This window comes from Larimichthys crocea, chromosome XX (assembly GCF_000972845.2).
Source record: "Larimichthys crocea isolate SSNF chromosome XX, L_crocea_2.0, whole genome shotgun sequence".
Lineage (NCBI taxonomy): Eukaryota > Metazoa > Chordata > Actinopteri > Sciaenidae > Larimichthys > Larimichthys crocea.
The window spans coordinates 5534049-5559031 of record NC_040030.1 but is presented as its reverse complement, the minus strand read 5'-3'; the positions used below and the strand labels follow the sequence as shown (position 1 = coordinate 5559031).

At 44.1% G+C, this 24983-nt stretch overlaps 1 protein-coding gene across 1 annotated transcript in view; it reads left to right on the top strand.

Moving 5' to 3' along the window:
- Positions 1 to 14310, top strand: part of ttll12 (tubulin tyrosine ligase-like family, member 12) — a 24313-nt gene extending 10003 nt beyond the window's left edge. Inside the window, exons 5-14 of the mRNA XM_027272061.1 lie at positions 3060 to 3193; positions 4908 to 4984; positions 6075 to 6191; positions 6916 to 7110; positions 7278 to 7389; positions 8939 to 9090; positions 9303 to 9384; positions 12844 to 12912; positions 13312 to 13450; positions 14017 to 14310. Coding sequence (XP_027127862.1) covers positions 3060 to 3193; positions 4908 to 4984; positions 6075 to 6191; positions 6916 to 7110; positions 7278 to 7389; positions 8939 to 9090; positions 9303 to 9384; positions 12844 to 12912; positions 13312 to 13450; positions 14017 to 14168 — 1229 coding nt within the window. The 3' untranslated portion in view covers positions 14169 to 14310. The remainder of the gene's footprint in view (positions 1 to 3059; positions 3194 to 4907; positions 4985 to 6074; positions 6192 to 6915; positions 7111 to 7277; positions 7390 to 8938; positions 9091 to 9302; positions 9385 to 12843; positions 12913 to 13311; positions 13451 to 14016) is intronic.
- Positions 14311 to 24983: the final 10673 nt, after the last annotated feature.

The window sequence follows — 24983 nt, the reverse complement described above, 5'->3', positions numbered from 1 at the left end:
TACAGATTTTTTTTATGCAAACCCACCACCTTGCAAAGAAACACCTGTACACAGTACAAAACCAAACTTGAGGCTAACTCACCTCTTTTTTGCGCGTGTCTTTGGATTTACACTGTGTCGAGTGATCCCTGCTGGCCGTTTTGCGCATTCAACCATCCTGTTCGTGACGCCAATATGTCGTGGTTTTTCCGTGGCTGCCGAAGTCGGTCTGTGGTATTTGAAAAGAAAAGAACTGCAACTCTTCTGACTTGATAATTAGGACTTTATTCAAAGAACAAGTGAGTTTGAGATGCATCTCTTCCAAGCCTCATGCCAAATTGGTCCCAATAGTTCTTCCCAATCCTACTTCCTTCCTCCTTTTTGGGCTAGGTCTTATATCCCCAAGAATGCATACATAAGCAACTCTAAAGAGGCCTGCATACTGCTTTCTTAAAAAAAAGCACAAACACACAGGACATACATACTCTCCAAAAGTCATAAACATTCCAGTGTGGACATACAACACATGGCACACTGCCAACACTGCACTTCCATGAAAGAGGAACCGAGGGCAAGGAGACTTGAGAAAAATATACTACACTACATAGCTGACTAGCTGCTGGGCCACAGCATGTTTGTGATGCCAGTCACACTATCGGTTGACACTTGTTAAGAAATCTCGACTTTTTGCAACACATATCCATGGAAGGCCTACTGGAAAAGGTCTAGGGAAGTGAAGTTGGTATGAAACATGTCATTCTTGTTGTTTTCCGGATGTTCTGCAGAAGAGAAGGTCCCCGTGTGGTATGTCATGGATGAGTTTGGCTCCCAGGTGCAGCACGTGACCAGCCCACCTGGGCATGGCTCCCTCTTTTTACATTCAAGGCCAGCTCGCCTACTCGGTGCTCTGGCCTCTGCAGGACATGCAGGAAGGAGGTGAAAAGCAACACACACACACCCACACACACACACACACACACTGTTGTGGAAATCTCTATCTTGTCGAGGTCTGATCAACGCCGAATAATGAAATAATCTCGAGACAAGTTTCTTTGTGAGACGCACAGAGCAGCAACAGGACCAGAGTGTACTATCTGTGGGGTTGTCGTGGAAATTTGATAAAGACTGAGAACACGATCAGTATTAAATGAGACTTTATTCTTGGCCAAGAGAGACAACGTACGAGTACAAGAGTCTCCTCTCTGCTGATAACATTCAACTGCTCCTTTTGATAGACATTTCTCCCCCTCCCTCTCCTCTGAGGTAATAAAAGAGAGACTCTAAATGCAAAGGGGGGGTTACCCTCGTAAATATCTGCTTTACTCCCCTTCTACACCGTGGCTGGTACCAACATCTCTGGGACGAGAGAAATGTCTATAATTGTAAAAAAATAGCATAAAATGGTAAGACAGAGGTTAAAAGAATTTTTCCACTACAGGGTGCAGGCGTAGGGGCAGAGTTGGCTGTGTCTCTGGTTAAATGTTGACATAATTCCCTGCTAGAAAATGCACTGCAAGGACAAATTATGTATAGCACACCCTTGTGAGGACACGTCCTACAAACACTTATGCAAACATCTATTGAACATGTGTTTGCATGTGTTAGATTCCGAGTTACCCGTGTACAGGTGGTACTGGACCAGCTCTCCGTCTAACGGGTCCGATCCTCAAGCCCCTGTCGGGACAGTTTAGAGGACTGTTTAAGCTGGTGGCGAGGAGATTCGCCTAGCTTCTAACTGCCTTGGTATGGTTGCTAGGACAGTTTTTAGTGGCTCGGACAGTAAGCCCCAAGGGTCCGTTAATTTCTTTGGGCTAGAGTAACCTGTTAAACCTTTAAAGATGTTAAACACACTATACCTGATAATTACGACCTTAGGAGATGCTATAATTTGAGGTCCACAACTTAATCTTTAACTGCAGTAGATATATTTATTGCAAAGTTTAGCAAGGGCGAGCTTACAGCTTAATTCATTCAGATATGATCAATCCTATTCCCTAAAATCACTATCCTTTTTGGAGAATTTGGAGAAAGAAAGGGAAAGGGTAAAGCGACGGCCGTTCGATCCAATCCTTTTTACAACTGCCACAACTGCTGGATTCTGACGAAAGTTCCTGGCTTTGTCCAAAGCCCGGATAGTCCCCAATGTCCACAGTCTTTTATTGGCAGGATGAACGTGAAAAGAATCCTTGTTGGCCCAGTTGAGACCCACAGCCGGTCAGGGGTGGTTAATCATTAATAAAGAGTGTTAAAAATTAGGGTTACACTGCTATTTAGATGTTTTAACTTATATGATGTTTGTTCCTATTTATTACATGTCTTGAGGCCACTTTCTTTTATTGATGTTTTATCGAAACTGGCAGGGTAAGGTAATGTTCAGGTTAATGTATAAATAGAGGAACTCCAGAACAGAATAATGGCCAGGCACGGGTCAGAGAGGTGACATCTAGATTGGGGACATACTGGCTACTCATTAGGGGATATGTTGAAGAAAACTGTTTAGATGCTTTATATGCAAATTGTCTGTTAACAATTTACAGGGGTTGACACAGCCCAACTGTCAGAGCTCCTCAGGGAGCCCTTTTCTCTGTAACCCCTTTAGTGTGTACCACTGTGAAACGCTCCTCTTGTACAAGAACAATAAATTCAACTTAAACTTTGATGCTTTGAATTCGATCCTCCTTATTTAAGGGGTTTTTTTAAAAAATTCCCGTAACAAAGAGAAGTGTCCCCAAAACATGTAATAAATAAGAACACACACACACACACACACACACACACACACACACACACATTTGAATAGCAGTGTAATCCTAATTTTTAAAACAAGGTCAAAGCATCAAAAAGTCATACATTGGAAAAGTATATATCTATCACTCAGAACACGGCAGTAACTGCTTTAAATTTCTCCTTGGAGAAGACGAAAAGAAGGCTTGAAGCAACAACCACCACAAACAATCTATTAGCGAGCCGTCTTTAAAGATTTACATCTTCATTGTGCGTCAGTGAGTTTGGAGCTGAGAGGTTAGAAAGAGCAACAAGATTTCCACACAGCAACATCATGAATTTTATTCTTTCCATAGATGAAGTCACCCGAGATTACACATATGGAGAGACAGACCCCCTGGTGAGGCGGTGCCGTCTGTTACCTTGGGTTCCTGATGATCTAGAACAGGTCAGCTGTGTCACCGCAGAGCCCCCAGACTTGTATTACGAGGTGAGGAACAATGAAAGAATGACCTGCTCAGATGGCATTTGCAGGGTTTGGTGTATTAATGAAAGTAACACAAATTCATGCATAGCCAAAGGTTGGTGGTTCTTGTTCTCACATATAGCCCAACAAAAGAAAGCTGCATTTCACAGAGAGTTCTATTTTTATTAAATAACCCATACGTGACAGAAATGGATGGATGGATGGATTATCTTCACAGACTCAAGCCTGAGTCTCCCATGTATAGACTAATTTCTCTTCTTCTCTTCAATATAATTTTATAAAAAAAATTTTATAATATCGTGACGCACCGCTGCGCGGCTCACTAGAGCGGGCGCTCATGAAGGCTTGGTTCTTTGAGAGCAGGTAGCGGACACTTTTTTTTTCAATCTTGACACCCTCGTTGGAAAAATGTCAGTGTCGAAAAAGAGAAAGGTGGACACTGGAACCCGGAAGTCCAAATCTGTGAATATATTTCCAACTTTACCGAACTGCTAAAGTTATACAATCTTAAACACCACTACGAGAGTCTGCATAGCGACAAATATGGCATAACAAGAGCTAGGAATAATAATTGTACACATCACGTGTATGTTTTTTGTTATTATTTTTCAATTTAATTTCACATTATGTTCGTAAGTTTACACAAGAGTTGAATTTATTAAGGTGTTGACTTTATTCAGTAAGTTGCCATGGGAGTGGCCATGTTTTCCTGGTTAAACTAGAGGTCTAACTTGGCTTTGATTTCTGTCATTGATGTAACCTGGAACATTTCTTACATAATTTTTTTTTATTGTTCAAAGCTATATTGTTAAAATAATCCAAGCTCATGCTTTCCATGTCATCTGCTTGCTCTGCTATGAGCTCTGCTGTGAGATATGACAAACATTGTTTGAGCTATGTTTTGTGAACTATTGTGATGTGTTACTGCACAACTTGAAATTGCACTTACTTTTAAAGCCTCAGGTTGTTACTTTTTATTTGATTGAAGAAAAAATCTTTTGTATTGCACTTGTTTTTAGCACTTTTTTAATCTATATATTTTTTTAGATTTTCAGATTTATGCAGTGATTTTTGTGCTCCGGCCCCCTTGAGCTCGTATAAGTTGTATGCGGCCCCTGGACCAAAATGAGTTCGACACCCCTGGATTAAACATTATCACTTGTTGATTCACATTGTTAAGGCTCATGGCTTTGATTGTCCTACTTATGTTTTTACTCTTGTTACATTACAAACTATCTTTTTTTAAAATGGATGTTGATCACAGATTGAAACCCATTTAAATTCATAATTTATAAAACAAAAAATTCATTCTAAACAGTATAATACAACAAAACCTCTAAAATGTTACGCTACACTTCTTTTACTTATTTTTTTTACTTTTTACTTCATTTTCTTACACCATTAGATCATCATTTTTCTTACTGTATTAAGAAACTTTATATCAATGTGTGTGTTATGTGTTATAATCTTCTTTTAACTTGATTACACACATTTCACTCAGAAATCTCAACTCAAAAATAATGTATTTCACATCTTGAATCGACTTGGAATCAACCTAAACCACGGTGCTCATTACAACTTCATGAGCATCAAACCATATTTTAACTGTTGCTGTTAAAATATGGTTATAAGTAATGGTTATGGTAATAAGGCACACATTGCTTCATAAATGCATAACATTTCATACTACACTGTCCTCTCTGTCTGTTCCTCCTAGACCATCGTACGGGAAAACAAGGAGCAGCTTCCTCTAGAAACTCAACCCTGTACTGTGCCCGAGGACAAAATCCTCAAGTAAGTGTCTCATCTCTGCAGCTCAGCATTATCTAAAGAGTGTGCAAAATCCAGAAGCAACCAAGTTTTAAAGAGAGAGAAAGCTGAATATATTCTATGAAAGTTGAATTTTTTGGGAAACAGGCTGCTGACCTGTCCCTGACCCTTGTTCTGTTCTGGACTTCTGCCCTGCCAGCTTTAGCAACAAAATCATATTAGAGAAGTGAAAACAGAACTTGTGAGAAGTAGAAACTCACGTACAGATCATATGATTTAAGATATCTGAAACACAGTATAAACCTAATTTTTCTAACATTAATGAATCAGTCCATATCAGATCTACTGTCAGAATGAAAACCCTGGTTGGATATTAGTTTGTTACTCAGGACTGTGTAGTGTATTTTCGGTGGTGATGCTGATGTTTGAAGAGAAGTTCCGCCGACACCGTCTTAGTTGTATAACAAGTTTATTACAACAAGTTCAGTATCGTAACAAGTATAAACTACTTGGAGAGCTCCAGGCCGAATGATGAGAGACTCTCTCGAACTATACAGGGCAAGCTCTTATATACCATGGAGGAGCTTCCAGAACATGCATTCCAAATAAACAATGTTTATAACTCTTGTGTCATAAAAGGCCAGAGAAAGAGAGAGAGACACCTCTCCTGGGATGCCCCAACAAATGGCCCTGGTGTCATAAAAGGCCCGAGAAAGAGGAAGAGACTCCTCTCTCAGGATACCCCAACAAATGGCTCTTTGATCTCTTGACCTGATCTCTTCCTCAACCTCGTAAATGGAGATAGACACAGGAAAAAAACACCATTTGGGACCCGAAGTACCTTTCTATCTAAATGACCTCAAAGTCCAGATGGCCTTAAGATAACAGCTACTGTAACAAAAAAAGTATCTTCATGTAAACCATATGTAGTCAAAAATACTAATGTTAGTAGGTAACTATGCATCTATGTGCAGACACCTCAACTGTCTGAACCTTTGCAGGTCCTGCAGGTTTTTAAAAATCAGTATGAAGCTGTAAATGCAAAATATCAACAAATAACTGTCACTCACAATGTGTCTCTTTTCTCAAAAATTTCATTTTTCTGTGATTTCAGGGTTTACTCCCAAATGTCTCAAGTAACAAACAACCTGACACACCCACGGTTCCAGATGACCGAGGAAGAGGAGGAAGCTGACATCATCTGGAACTATAATCACATCAAAGACTACAGGTGAGCAATAAGGCAACACACACACACACACACTTACTATACAGTGGTTGTTCTGGCTTGAAGTAGATCTGTTCCTGGCAAACAATGTGAACTTTCCAGGACTTTATCTTTGTCCTTTTAGCAGGTCATCTTCCAGGTACATGATGTGAAAGGATTGTGAAAGGGTGTTTAATGCAACTGAGACATTAATGTTCTTATTTGCAAAGAAGTAAATGCCAGCCTGACACGAGGAAGAAAGAGAGAAATCAAAGGAGACTAAAGTTAGAGAAGTCTGTCATACCTGCAGGTCTAAAACGACACGTCATTTGTTTCTTGCATTGCATATTAATGCTAACATATATAACATAACGTTATGTTATATAACACAATGTTATGTTATATAACATGTTAGCATTAATAGAACATCTCGCAACTCCTCTGTGTTTGTTATGGGAATTTTTCAAGAGTGACCTTTCAATAAGAAAGACTGGATTCGAAGCATCAAAGTTTAAGTTGAATTTATTATTCTTGTACAAGAGCGTTTAACAGTGCAACACACAAAAGGGGTTACAGAGAAAAAGGCTCCCCGAAGTGCCTTGACAGTTGGTTCTTATACACTCTCTAATGGGCTGTCTCGGACACCTCCCCATAGATACAGATAACATCATAACGTCTTATTTAGTTCTCTGATCAGTAATCAACAGCATGTTCCTTCGTCCAAATGATACCTCCCTTTCTCTGACAGGAAGCTAAGCGAGGAGCGGCCTCATGTGATGCTTAACCAGTTTCCCTGTGAGAGCATTGTCACTGTGAAGGACTGCCTGGCTTCTGTGGCCCGCAGACTGAAAGGAGGCTCAGCACCTGATTGGCTACCAGAGACCTTCAACCTCCAGACAGAGCTGCCACAGTTCATCAAGCATTATCATCTGAGACATCAAAGGTTGGAATTGTTTAGTAAGCACTGAATATGATAGTAAGTAGTGCTTTGATATGACCAAAAACATTTTTTTCATATGTTGATGGTCACAAAAAAGATTACGTTTTAACTCCAGACTTTATGGGGAGCCACTTGACGTTAAATTCTTTTCATCTTGGTGGTTGTTTCAGGGGAGAGGACAACCACTGGATCTGTAAGCCCTGGAACTTGGCCCGTGGACTGGACACACACATCACCAACAATCTGGACTACATAATTAGACAAAGAGAGAGTACACCAAAGGTACAGACACTGTTGTTGAGGAATTTTTAGGAAAAGATTCCTGAGTGAGAAGTAAAGGGTATTCAAAACTGGCTTGTCTTTTAAGTATTTTTAATACAATGATAAAAGATTCTAAAGATTATAATGAGTATTACAGTTCAACCAATACAAGTCATGCATATGTGAACATTCATATCATTAGATTAGAAGTTCTGCAGCCCTCTCCAGACATCCCTGGCGTTGTTCTGCTCCAGCCGCTTCTCCAGTTTCCTCCTGTAGATGTCCTTCCCCTTTCCGATCCTCTGCCGGAGTTCCTTTTGGACTCTGCGCAGCTCCACTTTGTCCCCTGATCTGAAGACCCTCTTCTTCTCATTCAGCAGGGCCTTAATCTTGGAGGTCACCCAGGGTTTGTTGTTGGGAAAACACTGTACCAATTTGGAGGGCACAGTGTTCTCCACACAGAAGTTAATATAGTCTGTAAAGCAGTGGGTCATGCTGTCAATGTCACTGCCGTGAGGGCTGCAGAGTGCTTCCCAGTCTGGTGTGGCATTTCATGTATTGAGTGAAGGAGGGGAGGGCAGAGGACAGGGAAGCATGATGCATGATGCATCCTCTTCTCCTCCTCCGTAACGCCTCAGGGATCTCCAGCCACCGTGTGGCGCAGGGCTAACAGCGGATCCCGGGTGTAAACAGGGGCGCCGTGGTTGAATGGGGAGCTATGGTTAAATGAATTTCTCACAGCCATACCAAACAGTTCGAAAAAGTATCCAGTTGTCCAGTATGGGAAGCATGGCTTCATTCATCTTCCCTTTGATAAAATGGATTCTGCCAATACCATGAGAAGAAAAACCCACGCTATGATGCTTCCACCTCTAAACGTCACTTTTTCTATGCTATTTTAAGGTCGTATGCTGAGCCATTTCCCTTACAAACATGGCACGTTGAACTGTTGCAGACATGGTTGTTTTCTGGTCTTGTCTGACCACACTACATTCTCTAATTGTTGTGACTTACTAGAGTCGTCTGTGGTGATTATGCATGGAGACCATGGCAGTGGAGCTGATTGCCTATTGTTTTCTCTGTCACAACCATGCCTGGTGCTTCCAGGTTTTTTTTTGTCCCTTGGGATTCTCTTCTGACTAACTTTTGACTGCCTGCTTGGAAGTAATGTAAGGAGTTCTTTTGTGTGTGGTTGGTTGATGATGGAGTGATGCTCCTTCCACTTGCAGATAACTGGTCCCAATGGTGCTTATAGCAGTTAGTTGAGAAAGTTGTCAGTAACCAGTGCCATTGCTATGAAGTACAACGTTATTGTTTGCAAAATTCTTGGGAAAGCTCACTCTAACTGTAACTGTTCCCGGCAAGCAATGAGAACTTTGCCTCTTCTTGACTTTATCTGGAGAGAGAGAGAAATAAGAGAAGAGAAATAAAAGGAGACAAAGACGACACGTCATTTGCATTCTGTAATTGTATTAGTGTGTGTGTAATAAACTTGGGTGGGGGTAATGGGTAATTTTTTTATTTCTATAGTTTCATTATCTGTAACTGTGTGGTTTGTGTCTTTTCACAGGTGGTGTGTAAGTACCTTGAAGATCCAGTGCTGTTCAGACGAGAGGAGGTGGGGATGGTGAAGTTTGACATCCGCTACATGCTGATGTTACGCTCTGTGCAGCCTCTGCGTCTCTATGCTTACAAGGTCTTCTGGTTGCGTTTTGCTAATAGGTACATCATGCATTCACATACATACATACATACATATATTGATAAATATGGATGGCGTGTGATAGCCAGTTCTATTTTGGATCAGTTTCCAAGATGGATACCTAGTCTTGTTAAACTAAGCAGCCACCAAATAACTGATTTTCTCACTGAATCTCTAATTGATAGTGAACAGTTTCTTGTGCCAGGACCTGATCTTCTTTTCCTCTATCTAGACCTTTCTCCTTGGACCATTTTGATGATTACCAAAAGCACTTCACCGTCATGAACTATGCAGATGGTGTGGAGCTTAAGCAGGTATTTTTTGTTGTTATTTAGCCTGTTAGATCCCAAGTTACCCATGTACAGGTGGTACTAGACCAGGGGCCTCATGTACGAATACTTGCATGGATTTCATACTGAAACTTGGCGTACGCCAAAACCCGGAAACTGTCATACGCACAAAAAAATCATGCGTACGCATGGATCCAAGCACATTTCGTTTGTACATCCCAACCAACGTGGAATTAAGAGCACATGCAACTCCTCCCTGTCCTCCCCCATTTACATATGCATCTATTTAAATAGGCCCTGGACCTGAGATTCACTTCTTTGTACGATCAGATAACGCGATGAACAAAGGAAAGCAAAGGAATTTCACAGAGTCTGAGCTCGAGATTCTAGTGAATGAAGTGGAGATTCTGTTTGTGTGAGGCAGTAAATGCCGTGGGATCTGAGCAGCACACACACACACACACAGAGGTGTGGCGCCACAGCTAACATTTCCAGCTTTACCCCCGCTTTTACTGACAAGAATACTGAACGCAGGGAGACAATCAAGGGCTTGTTAAAAAGCTTTGTTAAACAAATAAACTATTTACTCACCCAGAAGCCACCCATTGCACACTCTGCTAACCTCTAGCCTGTTCCCAACCATGCTGTCAGTCATAATGAATGAGTCGCGTGTTGAACCAGGCCACCTTGCCATGATGTTAGTTAGCTGCATTTGCATATGATTTGAACATTGATGGAATGAAAATGTTTCCTACTAACATAAACAAATTCATCCTGTGTTGGCGCTTTTATAGCAATGTGTGTGCAGTCAATAGCTCCAATTACATTACTTGCTGCGAAGTGTGCCTTAATGTCGGCCTGTTCAAAGCATTGTATGGGAATTTGATGTACCTGGATGACAATTGGATGATTCCGTGCCACACAGCTGGCATGGCTTGGCTCAGGGTTGACTGGCACACTCCTGACCCATCAGCCAGCTCCCACTGGAATGCCCCTGTTGCCAGGAACCCAAGCATGGTCAGCACCTGTGTGGACACAGACAACCCCTGGCCCCTTGCTGTGTTGCGCTTTGCGCACAACTCCAGTAACACTGGCCTTGGTAAACAAAATCGGCTTATGAGCCACTTATCGCTTGCAAGTAAATCCTCGCATTCCCTAAATACTTGCTCACGTTGGATTGCACCATTTGCAAGGTCCTCTTATAACGCTAATGCTGCCATTGTTAATACCATTTTCTTCATCACATTGCGCATGCTTTTATACCCACCCATATAATGACTACTTGTTTTCACATTATTAACAGTTTCCCAGCATCACCTCTAATTGTTGCCAAAGGAACAATAGCTGTAGAAACGTGCGTACGCCAGCCATGAAGTTGGCGTGGGGCTGTTGAAAACGGCCTTTCTGTTTTCACCCGGATTGGTTGATGTGAAGAAGAGTCCTGAGAGTAGTTGAATATCACACAAGCAAATCTTTATTTCTGTTAACAGAGATCTCTGAAGATCACACTACAGAACATACATCTGTTCAAGCAAAATGCAAAGTGAGATCTGAGTAATTTCTCGCAATATCAAGCTCATATAGATTCTGCGTAAAGTCCCATCCTATAAATCATCTGATCTGTCCCAGCCAATTAAAGAGGAGCCCGCTCTTTAGGTGTCAGTCTTAGGTGACTAGGTTAAAGTTTGTATACTGGAGACTGCTCCATATATGACGTCAGAGACGGTTCATGTGTGTCTGACTGACTTCCTCTGTACCTCGAGCTGCAGCTACTTCCTCTGCAGGCTGAGACAGTTGTTGATCTGAACTTAACCCCAAGTATAACTGATCAAGCAGCAAGTGCATATATGTATAAAATGTCACCCAAGCATTAATATATTTTGTAAGCAGTAATATATTTTGTGTGATGCTGTATGTGTGCTCAATCCACAGGGCACGCACATTTCCACGATCATTTTACATTTGATACATCTGAACATGAGCGTGGAAAAGGATGTACGTCGCGTTTTTGTGTGTACGCAACCTTTGTACATGAGGTCCCAGTTCTCCGTTTAAAGCAGGGGTCCCCAAACTTTTTTCGGTGCAGGCCTCATCAACTTGCCTTTCTGTGATGGGGGGGTCAGTCTATAACCGGAAATGATATCAGTCCCACCAGGCCTAAATGCCTGATGTTGCATGAGGTTTTCAAAAAAAACTGCGGTGAAAGTGCGGTGCTTTTTACATTTTTGTTGCGATTTTGTTGCGGGAGGAAGTGAAAGTTGCGATAAGTTGTGATTTGACAGTCGCGGAGACGGCGCAGCGAGCATTAAGTCCACAGCCCCGGGAAGCGGCGAGGTCCGTGCAGGAGGGCGCTGTAAAGCTCGCGTCCAGAGCCGTGAGCCATCTTCGCCCCCGAGCCTTTCCGAGCGGACCCAGAGCCAGTCGCAGTGCACCGCCGCGGAGGAAATGTGCCGTCCCTGACCCGCCGAGTTGAATCCCCCGGGCAGACTGCGCAGAAGTTGATCACGAGCAAAGTCACGTCGGAATATACCATTGTGTGAAGGGATGAAGATTAGCTAGTACTGTAAATAGTTCGTTAATAAGGTAGATTTTAATTGGAATGCCAAGCTTAATCATTAAGTGTGAATATTTTATAATAGGAAAATGCAATTTTGAAAAATAGGCCATGTTTAGAGGGATTGTTTGGGATCGTTAAGTGGGCCAATTGTTTAAGCAGGCCGGATGGGGCCCGGGGGCCGTAGTTTGGAGACCCCTGGTTTAAAGGGTCCGATCCTCCAGCCTGTGGGTATTACCCTATCAGATCTCAACAGAGGACTATTTCAGCTGGTGGCGACACACCTAGCTTCTAACTGCCTTCATCTGGACACCTACCCTGCTTACTCTAGTATGGCACCTGACCGAATAGCCCGGGAGCCAAATACTACACTAGTCACATACGTTCACGGCAGCTCTATTCTCATTGATCTTGGCACTTGGTATGGTTGCTAGGATAATTTTTAGTGGCTTGGACAGCTTCTTGTGGTATCGAATAGCACCAAGTCATACATTGTGCAACTCATACTAGTATTTGCTTATCTAGCATCTATTTGTGAAAGCAGTCCGTGGTCACAAGAACACAGCCACTGTGGTCTTTGCTTTAGTTGGCCAAGTGACCAAACTGACCAAGATATCAGCAGGTGAACCGCCCAGATCTTCACTCGTATGCATTTACTGAGCATTGGTATCAGTAAGCTGATGACCTGTTGTTGCTGTCTGCCAAGCGATACAGAAGTATCTGTTGCTGTACTACCAGACTACAGAGCTGCTTCTTTCCTCAGGCAAGAGTGCTTAACTCATCCTAAAATGAAATGAACTTTGAACCTTGAACACCCAAAAATAAGATGTTAAAGCAGGGTTAGAACAAGCTAACAAAGCTTGGATTCATGAAGGTGCAGTTATTTAAGTCTGGTAATAGGAGTTAAAAAGGTGTCCCTCTGTCTCTAGGTGCACTATGATGAGTTCATCCCCATGTTTGAGGAGCAGTACCCACAGTATCCATGGAAGGAGGTGGAAGTAAGTGTAAACTTTTTAGCTTTGGGAACTTTTTGCGGTACTTGACTGCAGGCACCATATCCAAAGTTAGTTCCTTGTATGTAATAATTGCACTTTAACAAATAGAGTTCTTATTGGTTCTTGGCCATTTCCAATCATTAACTTAATCTCTTATCACAGGACTCATTAGGACATTCTGAATATATAAAGCTCTGTCACTTCCTTGTTAACCCTCGGAGCCAGGAAGAGTATTTTGGATTGTAATCACACTGATGTAGTGTCCTCAGCCTCACGGGGTACATTGTCAATAAGGGTCTTCTTTCCAGGCTTTCCTGTTATTCAGGTCCTCATTTGAATCATTTTAACCTTTTTCATTATCATTTGTCATCTCTTTCCTTTCCTACTTCCTACTTTTCACAGGCGGAGTTGTTTAAATCATTCAGGGAACTCTTTGAGGCAGCTTCGTCTCGACCGGCTCCTTACGGTATTTGTCATTACCCATCATCCCGGGCGATCTATGCCGTAGACCTGATGCTGAAGTGGAGTACAGGGCAAAATGGTAAGCACTCTTTCTATACGTCATCGGCAGGTTTAAGACACATCTACTCACTTTATGCTTTGAGCCACAGAGTACTTAATCCTTGGTTCAAACATCCAGTCTGGTGCACTTGTTGATGAAGATGTCATTAATTCCAATTATTGGGGAAAAAAAGGAAATAAAAATGAAGAGTTTAGGGTGTGCGCCAGAGTTCTTCACAGTGTTGCGGTCGACTACATTTTCATCAAATAAATGTGAAGAGTTTTAAGCTGAATTGGTTATGATCCTGGACTCGTGCAGAAATGTTTAGATGATTATTGTCTGTCTGACTAGAAAAATCTATTGGTATTAAAAGATTGATGGAAAAGGAAGGACAGAATATGTTCATGTTGAAATTATATATAAGATACATCAGGCCTTTGTTTACAGATCGTTAATTCTTTGCTACTTGGGGGAACTCACCAACAAAAGGTTTTCCGTAAGCGTATATGTTTAAATATACAGTACTTTAACCTGTGGATGTTTTTATGAACACATTTTATAATCATTTGTTTATCTAATTTGTGTTTATTCTGATCCTGGATCAGGTGAGCGGGTCATGAAGCCTCAGATCCTAGAGTTGAACTTCAGCCCAGACTGCGCCCGGGCCTGCCTCTACCACCCCTCCTTCTACAATCACATGTTTCAAACCCTGTTCCTGGATCAGCCTGAGCAATGCCCTGTCACACAGATTGCATGATCAGCTCAACAGCACCAAAGTGTTTGCAGTTGTGTTTTTTTTTGTTCTTTTTTTACAGAGAAACTACTAGTGTTATGAACCAGTGATGGAAACCAAAACACCACTGTACAAATAAGAAGCAATAAAAACGTTGTTGGATGAACTGGAGTTGTATCAAATGATTCTGGGATAAGTTGACCAAATAAATCTTCAGAATAACAGGTGAAGCTTTAAAGTCCTTATTTCAATCCAAATACAGTATATAAGTTAGTCTGCAGAGGAACTGTTTTTCATCAAAAGTGTGAACTTTATATAGTGTTTGTTAAAAGTCAGTAGCTTATGGAAGCCCTGAGCGGTCCTGTTGTTTAATGTATAGGGGCGATGGGGCCAGAGTGAGGCACACTGTATAGAAAAAATATATATTGTTATAAGAATTTTCAAACGACCCTTCAATAAGGAAGACTGGTGTTGTATATTCAGTGGCGATGCAGTAGAAGATGTTTAAAACAAAAACTTTGCCGACACTGTCTTGTCTATGTCTCTGTTGTATAACAAATTTATAAGAATAAGTTCAGTATCGTAATCACCAAATGGGACCCGAGACACCCAATCCCACATGACTCCCTCAACTTACATTTCAACACAAACATCAACACACCTGACAGTGGCGCCATCCTGGCGGTTATTTGGTACTCCTATCCAAATAACCTCAAAGTCCTGATGGACCAAATTAACAGCTAGTGACACAGACAAGTATCTCAATTTGAACCATATTTATATAATAGTACTAGTATTAGTATGTAACTATGCACCTCTGTGCAGACACCTCACTGGTTTCGAAGTATCAAAGTTTAAGTTGAATTTATTGTTCTTGTACAAGAAGGAGCGTTTAACAGTTTCTGAGTAGTTATTCCGATTGTGGTTAGGACACCGCAAGCGGTTCACACAAGGACGACTTGTTGATGGGGGAGTGCTCACAGGCTCACAGGCTCCTGCGTTGTCTAACAGCCAGCCAGATGCAGATGGGTACTGTTGGGTTTTTCCACCCACCCCGAGTTCTGCTGACCTAGTGGACTACAGAGAGATATTCAGTTTAAAGAAGACACAATTCAGTTTCACCTTTGCAAAGGGAGAACCCAGCATATACAGACTCCGCAATCTGCCTCTACTCCGGTCTGCTGAGTTCTGCTCATCTGCAGTTCAGGCTCGTTTTATTATCACACAAAGGAAATAGGTGTTACACTCTTAACAGGACGTGAACATACATCTTTCATGCCTATACATGGTAAGATAACTCAAGCAGGAGCTGAAACCTATTGTGTAAGACATCTCGTGACTGTTTCTAATCCTGAGATTTCCTGTTCAGACCTTGGGTAAAGGTTTCCTGTTTTTCTGCTCACTTAGGTAACAACAGGCACCTCTCTGTGTATTACCCCAGAGTGTCTTACAGTTGCACAACACACATAGCTGTTTTATCTTGTCATGAATTCTATCACACACACCAATAAACACTTAACACACAATATATGATTGAACATTATTACACATTCTCACAATTCCCCCTTTTGATCTTGTGGTGTATTTTCGGTGGTGATGCTGATGTTTGAAGAGAAGTTCCACCGACACCATCTTAGTTGTATAACAAGTTTATTACAACAAGTTCAGTATCGTACAAGTAAAACGTTACTTGGAGAGCTCCTGGCCGAATGATGAGAGACTCTCTCGAACTATACAGGGCAAGCTCTTATATACCATGGAGGAGCTTCCAGAACATGCATTCCAAATAAACAATGTTTATAACTCTTGTGTCATAAAAGGCCAGAGAAAGAGAGAGAGACTTCTCTCCCGGGATGGCCCAACAAATGGCCCTGGTGTCATAAAGGCCCGAGAAAGAGGAAGAGACTCCTCTCTCAGGATACCCCAACAAATGGCTCTTTGATCTCTTGACCTGATCTCTTCCTCAACCTCGTAAACGGAGATAGACACAGGAAAAAACACCATTTGGGACCCGAAGTACCTTTCTATCTAAATTACCTCAAAGTCCAGATGGCCTTAAGATAACAGCTACTGTGACAAACCAAGTATCTTCATGTAAACCATATGTAGTCAGAAATACTAATGTTAGTAGGTAACTATGCATCTATGTGCAGACACCTCAATCTCTACTCAGAGATCACCATTTCTGGGAGAATGTAAGTCCCTCTTTTGATCTCCTTTTGTGTCTTGTAGGCTTCAGTCTTCGGGTTGGTGACTTGGCACGTCGCATGCAGGAGAAGAGCACCTCTTCACCTCCTCCCTTCTGATGATCTTTCTTTGGGCTTCAGAGGTAGACTGCCCTGGAGCCTAGGATCACCACCAGGGGATTATTCTGCCCCTTTGTTGGTGGGATCTGTTTCTGAGTCAGCCGACTCAGTGCTCTTTTCTTGGAGATTCTTGTCATGAATTCTATCACACACACCAATAAACACTTAACACACAATATATGATTGAACATTATTACACATTCTCACAGTACACCCAGTCTAGAAAATCTATATATAGTTTGAAAATGAGAAAAAAAAAGTTAAATCATCAGTTTACTGAAACAGTCAGAGAAAAAAAAATGGATAAGATAATAGACCCACCATGATTCGATTGCGTGAGCTGGATGCCCTCAAACTCGTCAGAAGTCACTTCAAGAAATGAAAAAGAAAATAAAACCGGGATAGATACAACAACCCAAAAGCACCCAAAATGTCTTATAACACAGAAAAACACTGTTTTAAAAACAATTGTTTTAAAATCACTTTTGACATGCTAACATTACTGGCAAGTTTCTAAAAATGTGTGTCCCTGTAACCTATTAGGGGTAGTAAAATATTGACTTAGCTGAAAGGTATACTACCCTCCTGTCGCCCTTCCCATTTGGATACATCCGGTGTCCTCTCGCACCAGGTCAAACTGACCCGCGTTTTAAGGATGAGCAGGAGTAGTTGGCACACGCGGGGCAGTACAGGAGTGCACAGCCTCTGCATATGTATTTCTTGCAGCCACGGCAGACGTGCGTTTTACAGTCCTTCTTGAAGGGACATACCTGACACCTCTTCCTCTTACTCGCAGGGATGGGTGGTTTGACAGGGGCCGTGGAAGCAGTGGCCTGGACCTGGGCCCAGGCCTGGACCTGGGTCGAGATGGGCGCTCACCCCCCAGTGAAGGGGCAGACGCAGAAGAAGAAGAAGAAGGAGCGACCCATCCGGTGCCACAGCCTCCACCAGTCGATAGGTTTTCACGACCGCCGCGGGCGCTTCGGCTCTCGGCAGGCGAATCCTCCGTTCGATGAGCGTAACGTCGAGAGCCTTGCCTAGCTGCTCGAGAAACACCCTCCTCTTGTTGTTTGAAGGCGAACTTGGAGGAGAGGACCCGTCTCCCTCGGAGTGCGAGCAGGGCGTCCGGTAGCTCGAGTTTGTTCTTTCTGATCGTGCCGAGTAAGGTGTTGTTCTTTTCGAGGAGGAGCAGCTGCGCGAGTTCGTAGGAAGAGAAGAAATTGTCGCAGGCGATGTTGCGACCCTTCAGGCCCTCCGTTATGTCAAGCACCACGCGCGTTGCCTGATTCTTCTCTAAACCTCCTCATCCTTTTCCCTTCTTTCCCCCCTCTTCTCCTCCTCTTCCAGCGGCGGAGGCGGTGGGCTTCTTCCCTGTGTAAAGTTGTATTCTCCAAGCATAGCTGGATCTGGCATCGCAGGCCACCCATGACTTGATCCCATACTTGGCAGGCTTGTTTGGCATATACTGTCGAAAGGAGCAATGGCCTTGGGTGTTGATGGAATCGAGAGAGAGAGAGAGAGAGAGAGAGAAAGAGAGAGAGAGATTACAGAACGGTCTATTTTATCACTCCACTACCACCGTATCTTTTTCTCAGTCCCAACAGAAAGTAACAAACCAGAGGGTTCTGGGACTTTCTGGAACATTCTGTCATTGATCTGCATGTGAGGTTTATTGCCCCACCACTGCCATATCTTTTCTCAGTTCCAACAGAAAACCTGGCATGCTGCCAAGTAACAAGCCAGAAGGTTCTGGGACTTTCTGGGACTTTCTGGAACATTCCAGAAACTCTGACTGTTGTGGGCTTGTTGATCTGTGTGCATGTGTTTTATTGTAACACCACCGGTGTATCTTTTCTCAGTTCCAACAGAAAACTTGGCATGCTGCCAGGTAACAAACCAGAATATTCTGGGACTTCCTGGAACATTCTGTTGGTGATCTGCCTGTGTGGTTTATTGCCCCACCACCACCTCTATTATATCCTTTCTCAGTTCCAACAGAAAACTTGGCATGCTGCCAGGTAACAAGCTAGAAGATTCTGGGACTTTCCAGAACATTCTGTGGTTGATCTGTGTGTGTGTGTGTGTGTGTGTGTGTGCATGGGTTTCATCCCATCGCTACAGTTAGATCCCGGTCCGATCCTCAAGCCCCTCTCGGGACCGTACAGAGGACTGTTTAAGCTGGTGGCGAGGAGATTCGCCTAGCTTCTAACTGCCTCCATCCGCACGTCTACCCTGCTTACTCTAGTATAGAATAGCCCCTGTGGGCCAAATACTACACTAGCCACGTGCGTTCACGGCAGCTCTCCTCTCATTGATCTGTGCACTTGGTATGATTGCTAGGATATTCTTTAGTGGCTCGGGCAGTGAGCCCCAAGGGTCTGTTAATTTCTGTAGGCTAGAGTAACCTGTTAGAACCTCATTAGATGTTGAACACACTATACCTCATAATTACAACCTGTAGGAGATGTCATAAATGTGAGGTCCACAACTTAATCTTTAACTGCAGTGGATATCTTTATTGCAAAGTTTAGCAAGGGCGAGCATACAGTTTAATTCATTCAGATATGATCAGTCCTACTTTCTAAATCACTGTCCTTATAATAATAAATTTGATAACCTGATCTAAAGGCTGTTGCTGAGTTACTGAGATTGGTCCAATTTGAAGAGAGGGAGGGAAAGGGTGAAGCGATGATCAGTCGATCCAATCCTTTCACGACTGCCGTACTGCTGGATTTCATCAAGAGTCCCTGGCTTTGTCCAAAGCTTAGAAAGTCCCTGATGTCCACAGTCTCTCGGCAGGATGAACATAGAAAGAATTCCGGTTGGTCCACTCGAGACCCACAGCCGGTTTGGGGTGGTTAATCCTCTTTGGCTCGGCTCCCTCTTGCCAGCTGTGGCTCACCGGATTCTTCTCTTGCAATGTTGGACTGTTCGTCTGTTCCTTCTCTGTGGTTTGGAGTCTAAGTCTGTAGTTTCAATGCTCCCGATGTGGTCTGTCGTCCAGCATGTCTCGAACTTGGGTGCCGGCTGACGAGGATAACCACGATCTCCACTGTCCAGTGGGTCTTATACTCCCTGTTCGTTGGATTTCCCCCTATCAGGCTACAATGAGTCACTTACCGGATTCCAACCGTATTAGGTGGGGATTGTCATAGTTCATCCTTCCTGTTTATCCCTCCAGATGTTTCCTGTTTGCTTCACTTACCCCCTCCCTCTGGCTCTTCCCCCTGTCTAGTTGCTCAATATTTCCTGGCCCAACCACTCAGCATGATTTTGTTCTGGTTACTCACTTAGCTACTAGCTGTTGCAATGATTTCACAATTTCCAGTAGTTAGAATCAAAACACAGTTATAATCACACTTTTCCCCTTACGGTTACACTCATTTTAACATTTCATTCTTGATCACGTTTTAGTTTAGCTCATTTTTCTCTTTATGCATTACTCACACTCAGACGGAAAGTCCCCAATTATTCAACTCGACAATGGAAAGCCCTCGAATGTCCAACTTAAAAAATGGAAAGTCCCCGAATGTCCAATGTTTTATGCCATTGCTGGTCATACCGGAAAGTCCCCATGCCTATTTTATTAACTCCTTCGTTGTGTCAGCGGATCAGGGATCTCAACTTACTTGACACTACCAAAAGAAAGACAAGACCGCCTTGTGTTCTCCTGTTCCCCATCCTCCTCTCGTTCTTCGCACTGCTTTCGCTTTGTCCTTTCCTCCTCCTTCTCATCCTCGGAGTAGGAGCGAGGTTCACAAGACCATGTCTCTCCTTGGGCCTTTTTGGCAGCGAAACGCCTCGTGTTCTCCTCCTAATCCTCCTCTCTTCTCTCCTCTCACTCCCAATCACTCTTCTCCTGCTGCTGTCGCAGCTGCCTCATCTTCCTATCCTCTCACTCTCGCCGTTGCGAAATGCTCTCCTCTCGCTTTCGATTCCGCTCTTCTTCCTTCCTTCGCCATCCCCTCGTCCTCCTGCCACTCGCTCTTGCTCTGGCTCTCTTAGCTGTCGCATAGAGCTCTCCTCCTCTCGCTCTAGCTGCTTCTCCTCGCCCCGCAGCTGCGGCTGTTTTTTTGCAGGAAGCTCCCTTTTAAATTCTCTTTCTTCTTCGGAAGGTAATGATGATGATGATGATGGTCCTCTTCTTGCTTCGTACTCACCTGTCGTTCTTCACACTGCGTTCGCTCTGTCCTTTTCCCCTCTGCTCACCATCCTCCTCCTCGGAGTCCGAGCGAGGTTCGCAGGGCAAACCAGGTCTCTCCCGGTTGAGACAGCAACAGCGAAACGTGTGGGTGCGGAGAGCTTCTTCGTGACGACCGGCCACCTCGTTCGCGTCCGTTCTCCTGTTCCTTGTCCTACTCTCGTCGTCCTTTCCTCTTGTGTTGGCTTTACCCTTTCCCCTCCTCATCTTCCTCCTCCTCGGAGCCCAAGCAAGCAAGCCGGGTCCCTCCTGGGACCATTTCGGCAGCGGAACACATTGGCACTGAGAGGTCATTCCTGTTCACCGTCCTGTTCCTCATCCTCCTCTCGTCGTCCGTGCCACGTTCGCTTTGCCCTTGCCCCTCCTCATCATCCTCTTCCTCGGAGTCTGAGTGCCTCTGGCTCTTCTCCCCTCCTCCTCTTCTTGTTTCGTACTCACCTGTCGTTCTTCACACTGCGTTCGCTCTGTCCTTTTCCCCCCTGCTTACCATCCTCCTCCTCGGAGTCCAAGCAAGGTTCACAGGGCAAGCCGGGTCTCTCCCGGTTGAGACAGCGACAGCGAAACACGTCGGTGCGGAGAGGTTCTTCTATGAGTGGCCGCCTCGTTCGTGCCTGTTCTCCTGCTCCTCGTCCTACTCTCGTCGTCCTTTCCTCTCGTGTTCGCTTTACCCTGTCCCCTCCTCATCTTCCTCCTCCTCAGAGTCCGAGCGAGGTTTACGGGGCAAGCCAGGTCCCTCCCGGGACCGTTTTGGCAGCGGAACGCATTGGCGCTGAGAGATCGTTCCTGTTCACCGTCCTGTTCCTCATCCTTCTCTCGTCGTCCGTGCCACGTTCGCTTTGCCCTTTCCCCTCCTCATCATCCTCCTCCTCGGAGTCCGAGCGAGGTTTGCGGGGAAAGCCGGGAACGTTTCAGCAGCGAAACGCATCGGCGCTGAGAGGTCGTTCCTGTTCGTCGTCCTGTTCCTCATCCTCCTCTTGTCGTCCTTTCCTCACACGTTCGCTTTGCCCTTTCCCCTGCTCATCATCCTCCTCCTCCTCCTCCTCGGAGGCCGAGCGAGGTTCACGGGGCAAGGCAGGTCTCTCCCAAGACCTTGTCGGCAGCGAAACGCCTGGGTGCGGAGAGGTTCTTTTGTGTCTCTTTTCTCTCTTTTGTGTCCGTTCTCCTCCGTGTCCGCATCGGTGCTTGGAGGTTGTTCCTGTTTACCGTCCTCCTCATCCTCCTCTTTTCGTCCATGCCGCAGTTGCTTTGCCCCTTCTGTGTCATCCTTAGAGTCCAGCGCAAAAAAAAAAAAAAGAATAAAAATAAAAATGGCCTTGTTCTCCCAATGCTGTCTCTTTATCCTTTTGTCCTCCTCTTCCTCTCTCCTCTTCTTTGGTCTGTATTCAAAAAGCACACCTCAAATAGTAATTTTTAACATGTTTATTTAGACACAGGAGCAGCGAGCAATAAACATTAGCATGTTAGCATTAGCATGTTAACATTAGCATGTAAGCAATTAACGCGCTAGCTGCTCTGCTGTCTCTGTCTGTCATTTTAGACAGACAAATTCAAATTAAGTGCCAATAACTGCTAAAATGGCTGCCGCTGGGCTTCTGCCTGCTGGCTTCTGCCTTCTGACTCTTATTTTGAAAATAGCCCCTCCCCCCTCTCCTCGCTGTCTGTGTGTCAGTGTGTGTGTGTGTGAGTGTCTGAGTAATTAGTCACAGGTGCTCCCTGCTCAAAATAACATGGGAGTCTATGAGGCGTGAAAGGGAGTAGTCAGTCAATTAGCGTGTACTGGGCCAAAACTATAAATGTGACAGCTTTAGTAGGCGAATGTGAGTGACATGACAAATTTTCCTACGTTTCTAGCTATAAATGATTTCTGTAGCTTCACATTTGCGGCCACAATCGCAGTTTACAAATTTATTTTTCAATGACTTTTTCTCTCCCTCTCTACTCTAGCGATGACATCACGCACTCTAGCTCTGGAAAGTTCTCGCAATACACACCCATTCATTTTTTGGCATGGTTTTTGGCGATTTTTGGCAAAACCGAAATTCTTAGAAAAGTCATAGCACACCATTCCCGGCTGAGCCAGTCGTTTTGATACCCGTTTTGTGTATGTGCGACAAAAACTCTGGGAGGAGATGCGAACCGAAAAAACCACGGAAGAAACGGAAGACGAAGAATAAGCCCGAGAGGTTTTAAAGAGTCTGCTCTTTCAGGCACACTCAATAAAAAAAAAAGGGAATAAAAAATATATAAATAAAGTCAAAAAGTAAAGACAATATGTAAAAAGAATAAAGACAAAAAGACTGCACAAAGACTGTCTCTTTGTCCTTTCATCCTCCTTTCATTTCCCGATTCTCTCAGCCTGGCAGCAGCAGCAGCGTCTTTGTAAGAGTCAGGGAGTGCAAACAAGAAAGCATCAAACAAAACTGAGAAAGAGGCAAAGACAAATATTTTACACGATTACTCAAATTATTTCATTGCAATCTTGTATTTTTTAATTGAATTTCATTTTTTTGATTTTTTGATTTGGTATTTTGAGTTGTAATTTTTTGCTTGCTGTTTTAAAAGTATTTTTCAACTTTTTGAAACAAAATTGATTCCATACGTACGTGAGGGGAACGGCGACAGAGAGGACATAGAGGAGAAGAAGCGGCAACGTTGCGTCGGGTCAAAGAGAGCTGATGTTTACGAGGAGGAACGCGGGTGTGTGAAGGTAAAAAAAGAGACAGTGAAAAGAAGAAGAAGGAAAGCAGCGACGGGGAGAAAGAAGGAGAAGAAGGAGAAGGGAAGGAGGGGATGAGTCACACATAAGCAAGTCACACCCTCAAGCGGGAAATGTTCAGTAGCAGATGATGACTCACGCAACGGAAACCTAAAAAAAAAAACATCCAGCAGGAAAATGTCCAACTGATGATGAGTCACACACACACACACACACACACACACACACACACACACACACACATGGATGAGACACAGATGAGGAACGGGGCTGAAGAAATGATAATGATGAGGAGGTGGCAGCAGCAAGGGCAGCAGCAGAGGCAGCAGCAGTTTGCCTGGAGACCACGTGAACGTCTCTGGGAGCGTAAAAATAAAAGACATGACCCTTTGCTCTGCAAGTGCCCAGTAGCCATGGAAATGTACCACTTTGTCGACCACTTTGACAACTTTAACCAGTTCATCCGCATGTCTTCGGATTAGTGCCGGCTCTACGGCCCCGAGTTTGTCGTGTCGTATATTCAGTGGCGATGCAGTGGAGGTTATGCTTCCAAGACATGCAGCCAAAGTAAACAACAGTATAACTTATAGGTATGGAAAGGAACAAAGAGAGAGAGGGGGGGGGACCCCTCACCCAGAATGATTGATACATCTGGCAGACCCCTCTCCCAGGATAATACATCTGGCAGTATGTCCTAACCCCATTCTCCCCGGCTACATTCCACATGACTCTTTTACCGTAAATGGTGTTTACATGAACTCATTTAATATATGCATTACCAATACACTGACATCGAGATAGGGGCTCTCCAGTTTTCCTATCCAAATATGGACCTAAGCATCAAGGACACAGACAGAAATCTTAATCTAAACCAGATGTCTCAATGCACACCATATTAGTATGTAACCAGGCATCTATGTGCAGACACCTCAGTCGTCAAGTACGTACGTAGTCGTCTAGTACGTAGTATTCATGCTCACTCAGTAAGTCCAACCGGCAGCTAGTCAGATGACTCGTCCTTGGTCGGACAATTCATGCTCGCTCAGTAAGTCCAACCAGCAGCCAGTCAGATGACTCGCCCTGGGTCGGACAATTCATGCTCGCTCAGTAAGTCCAACCGGCAGCCAGTCGGATGACTCGCCCTGGGTCGGACAATTCATGCTCGCTCAGTAAGTCCAACCGGCAGCCAGTCGGATGACTCGCCTTGGGTCGGACAATTTATGCTCGCTCAGTAAGTCCAACCGGCAACCGGTTGGATGACTCACCCTCGGTTGGACAATTCATGCTCGCTCAGTAAGTCCAACCGGCAGCCAGTCGGATGACTCACCCCGGGTCGGACAGTTGGTCAGAGAGAGACAGACCAGATGCCGACGACGGGGAGGAACGGGGGCGTCTTGTGTGTGTGTGTGTGTGTGTGTGTGTGTGTGTGTGAGGGAGAGGACACAGAGGAGAAAACAAGCAGGACTAGGGAAGGAATGCGGGGGGGTCAGAGAGGCCCGATGCCAATGACGGGGAGGAACGGGTGTGTTGTGTGTGTGTGTGGTTGGGGGGGGTGCGCTTTTTATATACCCAGAAGAGAGGCAGACAACATTTAAAAGCTTTTGGTGTGTAACTGT